Here is a 12153-nt window from a genome sequence, read left to right as displayed (position 1 = left end):
ATCCATCACCAGCACCAATTGAGTATATAACATCATTAAGACGTTTTTTATCATCCAGGTAAATGTTCTTCACTGTATAGTTTTTGTTTTGCATTTCATTTCAGGGTTTCATCAGCACAGACAATCCTGTGAACATTAGTTTGCTTTTTATTTTGTGTGTGCTTGTTAAATGTATGTATAAGCGCGTGGATTGGTCGTGTGTGTAATGTAAAAGTTGGCATGAATGTTTTACAGACCTCCGGTTGCATGTTTTACTCTTTTGCGCATGCAGAGAGGACGTCTCTTCTGCTGTTGTACTCTTCATTTCTGCTATGCTTACAGACGAGGTTCGAGGCACATCTAGTTCCTCTTTTCCCACATACCATTTGCAAACCTTTTTAAAATAAATAAAAAAGTAGTTCATTTCTTTTAGATAGACTTTGTGGTGCCAGAAGGAAAAAAGCATCAAAATGTTTTATGTAGAATGCAACAGTAAATTTGTCGATTCTTGAATTATTATTTTTTTTTATGTCATGTAATGCTTTTTTTTGTCATAGGGATTTTGTTTTCTCTCAAGTAGATGTACATCTAATCAAATGCCAAATAAATTGTACCATGAAGGACAGCCGTGTTTGGGTTCCTTTTATCAAATGACAGCAGAGTTTTCTTTCTTTGAAATTAGGAGTTTAAAGGGGCTTTATAAAGAAGTATTAATTGCTTGTTTTATTGCCAATGTGTGAACAGCTTGTAATGAAACTTGAAAAATGAGACCTTTCCTGACTTGGGTTGTCTATGAAAGCCTGTGGACTTTTTGGGAACGAAAATCCAAAGGGTGTGATGCTCCCTAGAGCCTATCTCATTAATAGACACATTAAATGAATGCCTATACAATGTTCAGGATAATGCCGAGAGAGCTATTCTGTATTGTGTCAATGTCAATGTGTCATGCAGAGAACAGAATTTCATTTAAAGGGATACTTCACCGCTTTTCATATTAAACTGTTTAACTTAGACCTTAACTAAGACTAGTTGATGCATCCCTCTCTCGTCTCAGTGTGTGCACTTAATCGCTCTGACGCGCGGTGACGATCTGATAGCATTTAGATTAGCCCACTAAGCCCAGTTCATTCACTATGGTACCAAACAGAGATCAAGTTAGAAGCGACCAAACTCCTCCACATCTTCCCTTTAAATACAGTTACACAAATAGTTGAACGATCAAGTATGGTGACATAAAATAAAACTTGGTGCTTTTCTAAGCAGATTAAAAAGGAGAACTATAATGTATGGCGGAATTAGCCTGACAAGCCAGACCCACATCAAGATGTTTGGTCTGGAAACTCACCATTGACAGGGCTCAATCCGAGGGGCGGGATAAACGGTTGTCTTTCAAACTCCCTCTGCATGCGATAGGATAGCACTACAACCAACCAGAGCAACGAAGGTGAAACAGAGCTCGCTGACTGATTAAACATTCGCCGTATCCGGTCGGCAAAACTCCGAACACATCTTCCCTTCTTAAGAATGACTTCAGTGCCGTTCTTTGTTCTTTTCTCAGAGAAAACTCCAAGTCTTCCAGAGTCGCGGTCAAAGCTGATTCGAAAGACCGCCGCCGTTCGCCAGTTTCTGTGTTTACTAGAAGCACACAAACGCAACTCGGCCGCCGTCATTATGGCCACGCCCACCGACTCTATATATAATGTGATTGGGCAGTCCAGATTTTGAGGAACACAGCTCAGAATGGTATTGAGAGTTCCTAGACGACACTTGCGGGCAAATTAAATTTGCTGCCACTAGGGTGCGTCTAGATTTCTAGGCTATGGCGGAATAGCACTTCTGAGAGTACTTCGACTCGGCGCAGTAAAAAGTCCCGCCTGAAACATCCTCCCTCACATCTCCCCCTCCCCCCTATTGACATAAATGAGAGAGTCACCATACTTGATCGTTCAACTATTCGTGTACTATTCGTCACAATGTTTATCCCTTTGATCTTTCATTCAAAAAATTAGCAAAAATTGAACCTTTCATTTACGTAAAATAATTGAAATTTGGAGGAAAATCATATTATGAAATACATGCTTTTCTCCAAAACACGTTGACCATAATTATTGGCACCCTTTTATTAGATACTTTTTGCAAGCTCCTTTTGCCAAGATAACCGCTCTCAGTCTTCTCTTATAATGCCTGATGAGTTTGGAGAACACCTGACAAGAGATCAGAGACCATTCCTCCATACTCAATCTCTCCAGATCCTTCAGATTTGCAAAACGTGAATTTGCAGCTATCATTTTGTCTCAATGTTGAATTTTGGGGTAAAATCCTACCCTGTAAATTGTATTGTTTATATATATTGTGCTGACAAATCAATTAAATATTTATCATCTTATATTCTGAATAATTTGTTGTTTGTAAATAAACACTGAAAAAATCAGTAAAAGTTTGATCTGAAGGTTATGACGACGTATATAAAATGGATATAAGTGATCACCCTGATTAAGACCTACCTATATAGTTTTTATATGAAGCGTTTACAGGCAAATTTGCTTTATGTATTTCCCCGGCGTCGAAATCAGGCACATAAGTGTCAGGAAACACGATTCCTGGCTGCATGCCAATATCCATGGGTCACTGGATCTTTGGTAAGCTGTAAGGAACATTATATTGAGACCGACCTTTTATTTAAACTGATTATCGTTTGTTTTACGCAGTTTGCCCTATTAACTCCAGTCATGCAGCAGCTCTATTGCCATTCAGTCCGGCTGAGGGGGCGTGTTCTGGCGGGAAAGTGACATCAATGCATACCCTCTATAGGGTTCAGCTCGGGACTGGGGCCATCATGGCAGAAGCTTTATTTTGTGCTCAATGACATGTCACGTGTTGATTTTGATTTTTTGGATCACTGTCCTGAGGGAAGAGCTATAAAGAGTTATAAGATTTCTAGTAGAGGACGTCAGGTTTAGATTTGTTACCTGTCGGTTTGTTAGAATCCATGTTGCCATGTATCTGAACAAGATGTCCAGGACCTCCAGCAAAAAAATTGTCCTACAACATTAAAGTTCCAGCAGTATATTTAACTGTGAGCATGGGGTACTTTTTTTATCCTTGTTTGTACCAAACTCATCTACTGGGTTTGCTGGCAAAAATATTTAGTGCCTTATGGATTAAGGATTTGAGCTTTGATAATGGCCAAATTGTGATGGCTATAGACGACTGGGTCAGAGCATCTCCAAAACTGCAGCTCTTGTGGGGTGTTCCTGGTCTGCAGTGGTCAGAATCTATCAAAAGTTGTCCAAAGAAGGAACAGTGGTGAACCGGCAACAGGGTCATGGGTGGCCAAGGCTCATTGATGCACCTGGGGAGTGTAGGCTGGTCTTTGTGGTCTGATCAAACAGACGAGCTACTGTAGCTCAAATTGCTCAAGAAGTTAATGCCGGTTCTGATTGAAAGGTGTCAGCATTAACATTGCATCCGATCCTGAACACTGTCCACGGCCAAACACACCAACAGGCGGCATATGAGCATCAGAGCTGGGTCTCAGAACAATGGAGGAAGGTGGCCTGGTCTGATGAATCACAAAATGGTTCAGGAATGGTTTGAGAAGCACAACAAATTTGAGGTGTTGACTTGACTTGGTGTGATGAATCAAGCATCTGTGGGATGTGCTGAACAAATAAATATAATCAAAGGAAGTCCCACCTCACAGTTTGTTGCTAACATCTTGGTGCTAGATACCACAGCACACCTTCCGGGGTCAAGTGGAGTCCATGCCTCGACGGATCAGGGCTGTATTGGCAGCAAAAGGCAGACCAACATAATATTAGGTCATAATGTTATGCTTGATCGGTGTACATCATAATCAAACCTAGTGTAATTTTAATTATCTCATCTGTCGACATAATCCCGATGCAAAGCTTGTGCAAACATGTCCACATCGCTATCAGGTGCTTTCTTAACTGCACTTTTCTCACTGCTGTCATTTTTGTTGTGTTTAGTTTGTTATTGAGAGGAAAGTGCGCAGCACATATTCACATATTTTTCTAAATGTTGCTGGCGTCTAGATGTTCATTACCATTTATCACTGCAAATGTATTTACAATTTCGTTTTACTTCTTAGCTAAGAACGAATAGCAACTTTGCAGTGAGCATATCGTAGCATTGAGTTGATTCATTGATTCAGTCTCTTTGTACATTACCTGTACACAAGTGCGAGCACAACCAGTAAGTCGCCGGCTGCAGTTCTCTTAACGGCCACCGGTGTCGCTACTAACAAGAGTTTCTGAACATAATAGCCCCTTTAAGATCTCATAACGTGTGCTATTTGATTCTTTTGTGTGATGACTCTAATCCAGAATGACTCCTCTGGGAATTTTAAAGCCTTCTCAGAGATTTCCCTGTCCGTCCTGGAAATCGATCGCTCTTAAATGTCATGTGAGCCGAAGGGGGGATCCCAAATGTAAGGAAGCACTCAGTTCCCTGATGTAAAAACTGTTCCTCAAGCTTCCTGGGAGTTCTCGCTCCTCGGGAGATTAGACATCAGTGACATAGTTGTGACATTCCCAAATAAAGGATTTACTGTCCTGTCTCATATAAGAACCATATTGTATATACACTGGCCCCAAAAAATTATTAGACTCTTTAAGATGTCTAAATATCATTGAAATCAATACAAAAGTGGCTAAATAAATTCATTCATTTACACTAGCGTTCAAAAAGTTTGAGGTCGATTTTGGAAAATTTTGGAGAAGTCTCTTATGCTCACCAAGGCTGCTTTAATTGAACCAAAAAATAAATATATTGTGAAATATGATTACAACTTAACAATTTTCTGTTTAATATATTTTAAGATGTAATTGAAATGTTATAACTGAAAAGCTTAATTTGTTAGCAGCCAGTACTCCATTACTAAGATTGTGCTACAGTTCAATCCATGACATTTTGCCAGTTTTCTTTGATGACTACAATGGCTTTTTAAATAATATTACAAATGTCTTTTCTGTCACTTTTGATCAATTTAAAGGTTTAGTTCACCCAAAAATATATAATTTTTAATATCATTAATGAGACTAATGTTGTTCTACACCCGTAAGACCTCTGTTTATTTTCGTAACACAGTTTAACATTTTTTATACTTGGTCCGAGAGCTTTCTCTCTCTCCATTGAAAACGTATGCACAGTATACTGTCCCTTTCCAGAAGGACCAGAAAGGGAATAAAAACATCATCAAAGTAGTCCATATGGGACATCAGTTAGTTCATTAGAATCTCTAAAGGAATTGAAAATACATTTTGGTCCAAAAATAACAAAAACTATGATTTTATTCAGCATTGTCTTCTCTTCCCTGTTTGTTTTCAAACCTCAAATAGATTCAAACGGTCATGAATCAGCGTATTGATTTATGATTCGGATCGCGTGTCAAACTGCTGAAATCACGTGACATAGGCAATCCGAATCATAGTTTTTGCTATTTTGGGACCAAAATGTATTTTCAATTCCTTTAGAGATTCTAATGAACTAACTGATGTCCCATATGGACTACTTTGATGATGTTTTTATTCCCTTTCTGGTCCTTCTGGAAAGGGACAGTATACTGTGCATACGTTTTCAATGGAGAGAGAGAAAGCTCTCGGACTAAGTATTAAATATATTAAACTTTGTTACGAAAATAAACGGAGGTCTTACGGGTGTAGAACAACATTAGTCTCATTAATGACATTAATTACATTTTTGGGTGAACTAATCCTTTAATGTGTCCTTATGAATAAAAGTAGCAATAGAAGTTTTTTTGTTATGTGTTAGTCTGGCTTAAATGTTCAAACACTGATGTTTTCAAGAAATGGATTGGTTGTTTAATGGAAGAAAAAAAGATTTGATAATTTAAATCTGTTTTGTTATATACATCCCCCACATTGGATTGATTTACCATGGTAAATCTTATGAATATAAAATAAAACTTTGGATTCAAAACTTCAGTGCTTTGTTCAATGTATGGTCAGTGTTCACATCTCTGGTTCCTCGTTCAACAAATGTTATTTGTCTGAGTCTGTGGACGAGCGCAGTGGCAGCGACACGCTCAAATGAGCACAGTCAGAAAAAAACCCTGACATCCTACCTCCATTCAAGAAGATCACTATTTAAACCCCGTTTTCTGGGCGTTTTGTATATTTTGGGGTGCAAGACCGGTGAGAACATATTTATTCATTTTAAGGACATGATGTTACTTCTGATGCTGATGTTGTCTGTGGTTTTATTGGCATACAGTGATGACGGTGAGTGACATAAGATTCATTGATACATTTCCTTTCTGATGCTGTAAAATTCATTGAATGACTGAAATAAAAGTGTTTTTATTAACTGTTTTTCCTCAGATTTCTGTTATGATGAGAAGCACTGCGGTGAGTTTTTATTGCTGTATGTAATAGTAATTATTCAGGAGAAAGGACTCATTTTGTCAATACTAGTGTTATCATGACATGAAGCAAGATTCATTTGTTCTTGGTAGATCCATATTCATGGGGAGACAACTACCCCTCTTGCCATCCTCTTCTGGAGAGCCATCACTCTCCGATCAACCTGGACCATCAGCTGATGAAGAATGATTCTTTGGACTCTCTGCACCTGGAGGGTTTTAATTTGACCCATACAGGCCAATGGTGGCTGACAAACCAGGGACACTCTGGTAGGTGTTCTATAGAGTGCATTAGTGCCTGTCCACCTTTTTGTTCTGGATGTATTTAAACGTTATAAATCATGACCCAAACCAACCAGCTACAAGGTAAATCACAAAACATTGCTAACTTTTATTTGAAGCAAAAAGTTATGAGCCTTTGCACTTTGACTTTGGTGAGGGAAAGAACTACATTCCCATGAAGCTTCGCAAAGACAGTCAAATTGAGCAATGGAGAATTATAAAACTATTTCAAGTTGTTATTATATCTATAGAAACAATATATTTTAAGTTTATAGCTATATATTGACAACATTGCAGAACTCGACCATAAGTCATACGTGGTGGCTTCCTGGGGGTTCGAGTCTCCACAACTCAATAATTGGTGAAATGTCTGTAGAGCATTATGGTAATGTAGTTTTCACCACAAATTCAGCTGTTAAAAAAGATTATTTTAAGAATGGCTTAAAAGCATTTAAGAACCAATGAGGTTCATTCTTGTGTTACGCAGCACGTTTGAGCTTCCACAAGAACCAATGAGATTAATTCTTGTGTTATGCAGCACGTTTGAGCTTCTGCAGGAACCAATGAGGTTCATTCTTGTGTTACGCAGCAAGTTTAAGCTTCCTCAAGAACCAATGAGGTTAATTCTCATGTTACGCAGCACGTTTAAGCTTCCTCAAGAACCAATGAGGTTCATTCTTGTGTTATGCAGCATTTGTGCAGCATTGTTTGTTGGTAATTATATCTAGGAAATATTATTTATAAAAATTATATATTTTAAATTTATAGCTATATAATGACATTACAGAACTCGATTACGTCATATGCAGTGCTTTGTGGGTGTACGATTTGCTATCCACAACCCTAATTGGTGAAATGTTTGTAGAGCATTATGGGTAATGTAGTTTTCACCACAAATTTAGATATTAAACATGATTATTAGTAAAAACAAAAGAAAAAGAAACCTTAAAGAAAAGATTCTAAACTGAGTATCTAACATGAGAATATCTTTGTGTGTAGTTGTGCTGGAGGTCGGTAACGGTATGCATGTGAGTGGCGGAGGGCTTCCTGGAATTTACCGTACAATCCAGCTGCATTTCCATTGGGGAAGTGTCTCTTCAAACGGATCAGAACACACTCTGGACAACCTGAGGTTTCCTATGGAGGTTTGAGCCTTCTGTTGTCCTTATCTGAACATTAAGCAATTATGTTCATTTCACTTTTTTTTAAATGTTTGTCCATGTTGTTTGTGCGCAGATGCACATAGTCAACATCAAATCCACACATCCAAACTTGACTTCTGCACTTGAAGACCCAACTGGCCTTGCTGTGCTTGGAATCTTTGTTGATGTGAGATGTAGTTTTATCTTAAGTAGCATTTCATCAACACATAATAAACATTATCACCACTGGTTTGTATTTCATCTTTAATTTGCTATTTTGCATCTTTAATGTTACCACAGGTGACATATTTGCACAGTGAAAACTTTCAGTCCATCTCAAATGCACTTCCTTTTGTTGCCTATAAAGGTTAGTTGAGACCTTTTTCAAAGAAAAAGGAAAAATTGAGTGTGTGCAGAAGTTTCAACTAAATAGGCCTATTTTCATTTTCTTTGTAGGACAAACAAAATCAATAAGACCATTTCCTTTGATGAATCTGTTACCTCAGAACAACCTAACGCAGTATTACCGTTATCATGGCAGTCTCACAACGCCGCCATGTTCACAGGTGGTGGTGTGGACCGTGTATGAAGTGCCTATCTATATATCATGGGCTCAGGTAAAAAAAAAATATGCTTATAGATAGGCAAGATAATTTTTTTTACACTTCATAATGCAACACTTTTCATCTTTGGATAACAAATCTTTTTGTTCTTTCTGAGATCTTTCTGTCCCTCCATTGAAAGCTACTCAACAACCACTTTGATTCTTCAAAAAGTTTATAAAGAGATCATAAAACTAATTCATATGACTTGAGCGGTTGAGTCCAAATGTTATATTATGAACAGATTGAATTTAGGCTTTTATTCACATATATGACCCTGAACCGCAAAACCAGTCATTATTCGCACATATATTTGTGGCAATAGCCAACAATAGCTTGTATGGATCAACATATTGATTTTTCTTTTATGCCAAAAATCTTTAGGATATTAAGTAAAGATAATGTTCCATGAAGATATTTTGCACATTTCCAACTGTAAATATATCAAAAATGTATTAGTAGTCATATGCGTTGCTAGGGACTTCACTTGAATACATTTAAAGGCGATTTTCTCAATATTTAGAATTTTTCGAACCCTCAGATTCTAAATTTTCAAATAGTTTGATCTCGGCCAAATATTGTCCTATCCTAACAAATGATACATCAATGGAAAGTTATTTATTCAGCTTTCAGATGGTGAATAAATCAAACTTTCAAAAACAGGACCCTTATGACACAATCACAAATAATCAACTCACACATCAGTTGTGGTAAATGGAAGCTCAAGCATGTTCGCTTGATGTGCGAGAACCAGTGAGGTTCATTCTTGTTACAGCAGCATGTTTGAGCTTCAGCAAGAGATTAATATTTATATGTGAATCAAGTCTCTAATTTGCACTAAACCACTTAATTCATATGGATAAGTTTTTCAAATCATTTCATGAATTTTTTGAAGCGTTATAATGGTAGTTGGGTAGCTCTCAGTGGAGAGACAGAAAGCTCTCATATTTCATCGAAAAGATCTTCATTTGTGTTCCAAAAATGAACGAAAGTCTTATAGGTTTGGAACATGAGTGTGAGTAAATAATGATAGAATTTTCATTTTTGGGTGAACTATCCCTTTAAAATTACACGTAGTTGTTTAAACTGTCCGCATTTTCATAGCTAAGCTAAATGCATCGATGTTGCAATTTTACAATTGTATTAATTAATTATTCACTTATCTTGGAAATCCTGCATTAGCCAGTTTTCATTTGCATAGGCCCACTTGTTTAGAGAGTAAAGTTTGAGATTTCTAACATTTGCTTTTTTTGTCAGTTTGAGCTGTTTGTTAGCAGGATATTTTCCACGGAGGAAGAAGCTGTTAACCAGGTTCTCCTGCATGACAACTACAGACACACCCACCCAACCTACGGTCGGTCCGTGTACGCTTCCAAAGACGCCAAGCTGCTCACCAATGGAGTTTCCTCTCTTGCTATTTTTAAATTTTTAAATGTTATATTTCTTTTATCTTTTAAACTTTTAGCCTTTTGCATATAGAAGAACGGCAACATTAAAAGCACTTGGACATAAAGGCCCATAAATACTGTGGCCAAAACAGCTGACATAGTGTCGTTAAAGGCCCATTCAGGCGCTGCAATTTTCCCTGTCGCGTTAAATGCTCGAGATTTTAAATTTTGATGGATTCGGACTGGCTGTCAATATTTTTATCGTCCATCAGCTGTAAAAAATAAATAAATAATATCGTTTCTCTGTTGTCATCGTTATAGCCAGTGTTTGTGGTAGGCTAACATACACAAGTAAAGTGAGAAAAGATGTATGTATTCCACTCGCTCATTCTTACTGAACTTGATCACTCAAAGTCTTTTCCTCAGAATGTCGCCAGTCATACACAAATGATACCTTAAAAAGAGTTTCAGTTCACTGCATAGGCTTAAAATTCACTAGCTATTGGATGTGGACTCATACAAGCATGTACGCCTATAGGCTACATAAAACTTGATAAACCAATGATGTTATCATTCTGTGAAAATACAAATTTACCTCAGGAGGCAAACTATTTGATGTATACAATAGAATAGCTAGCAATAGTTTGACTCAAGTGCAAAGTGTTCTTTTACAAATAATAAAGTGTTGGAATAAAATGACAGTGTTTTGTCTATTTTTACTGGCTCACAATTAAGCGTGTTGTTGTAGTGGTCATACCCTTCTCGTCCTGTTACTGACACTGGGGGCACTGCTCACTCACACAAAGAGCCCTTGTTTCTGTCCCTTTCGAGGTTACTTGGCTTGCAAATCTGGCCAGTGAGGTCACTCCTCCCTCCCTGGTGTTCGCCGACAGTACAAAACAGGCACTATTTCAGTCTGAAGTGGACCTCATCAACGAATACATAATATAAATATAATAACTATAACGAATAAACTATAACTTAAAGGGGTGCTTCAATGCTGGGAAGATGAACCTGTATTTAAACTGGGTCATCAATGAAGTAGAAATGTGAAATTATTTTTGAATTTGGTGCCTTCTAGACTGAGAAAAGACAGAAAATGTATTTTTGTCTCATGGGGATGAAAGACTACAATTCCCAGAATGCTTCGCAGCCCAGTGAGGCCATTCCCAAAGCCACCTACTGGATTATTGTGACTGAGTTGAAAAAGACACTACAATTAAAAACTGAACGTGTCTGTTCAATATGAGTGAGTCACCGCACAGCACTGACGGCAGGAGTGAGATTAATGAGCTCTCATGATGAGAGCTGAGGTAATTGCGACTACACTCGCGGCATACATTCACAACGCGAGTTCAGTCTGGCGCGTTTCAGTTCATGCCTTTGCAAGCTTAACTTTCATAGAAATTAATTTGAGAAGTTAAAAGACTTACATTGCTCACCATAGCTCCGTTTAAATGAGTGCCTGTAGCTGCAAGCTGAGCTCTCCCTGAGAGCTGAGTGTAATCTCCCATCCCCCATGCGCTTGTTCAAAACATGAACAAGAACATGTTTTGAACAAGCGCATGAACGGAAATGGCTCCCTCTGCTGGCTGTAGTCTTTAGCCTTTCGGCAAACATTCCTCCTATGATGCAAATATTGCCAATTTGCATCATAGGAGGAATTTTTCCAGAAATAAAATGCATAAATCTCTTGTCTCAGGGGGATATGAGGGGGAAAGCACAATCATTTGAATATACTCCAGGGTTTCTACTGATACAAAGCCATATGTTAATCGCTGAAGTAACCCTTTAAGCCAAGGTGTGATCGTCAACAAATGGATCTGAGCCGGTATGAGTGAGTGGAGCAAGGGCTAATTATCATAATCACAGGATTTACTACTAAATGAGGAAAGAGTGTGGTTACAATCAAGTTTTTTCTTCTTTTTTTCCAAGGCGTGAAGATTTTTTATTAATGTATAAAGCATTTATTATTTTGGCGATCAAACGATTACGTTTTAAAGGTGCAGTGTATAATATTTATGAGGATCTATTCAAAGAAATGCAATATACACACCTATATTTTCAGTGGTGTATAAAGACCTTACATAATGAATCATTGTTTTTATTACCTTAGAATGAGCCATTTCTATCTACATACACCACAGGTCCCCTTACAGTGAAATCATTTTGCGCCGTCATATTTCTACAGTAGCCCTTAATGGACAAACTTCTCTACAGAGCACTCTCTGCTGTCCTAGATGACATCGTCCTGTGTCAGCCACCATAGCATCTGTATGTGCTTCGAAAGGGAGGGGTGAACAATAGGCGGTTTGCAATTCACAACCTCACCACTAGATGCCGCTAGAATTTAC

General features: G+C 37.9%; 1 protein-coding gene across 1 annotated transcript; it reads left to right on the top strand.

Moving 5' to 3' along the window:
• Positions 1-6017: 6017 nt before the first annotated feature.
• On the top strand, positions 6018-10174 carry car15 (carbonic anhydrase 15). Its single transcript, XM_067433760.1, has 8 exons — positions 6018-6245; positions 6345-6371; positions 6479-6655; positions 7667-7812; positions 7904-7996; positions 8110-8176; positions 8266-8426; positions 9669-10174. Exons 1-8 carry the CDS (start codon positions 6188-6190, stop codon positions 9888-9890), a joined length of 951 nt encoding a protein of 316 aa, XP_067289861.1. The 5' UTR covers positions 6018-6187; the 3' UTR covers positions 9891-10174.
• The last annotated feature ends 1979 nt before the right edge of the window (positions 10175-12153 follow it).

This window comes from Pseudorasbora parva, chromosome 23 (genome assembly GCF_024679245.1).
Source record: "Pseudorasbora parva isolate DD20220531a chromosome 23, ASM2467924v1, whole genome shotgun sequence".
Classification (NCBI taxonomy): domain Eukaryota; kingdom Metazoa; phylum Chordata; class Actinopteri; order Cypriniformes; family Gobionidae; genus Pseudorasbora; species Pseudorasbora parva.
Note: the sequence above shows the minus strand (reverse complement) of the source record. Positions and strands in the feature narration are given on the sequence as shown.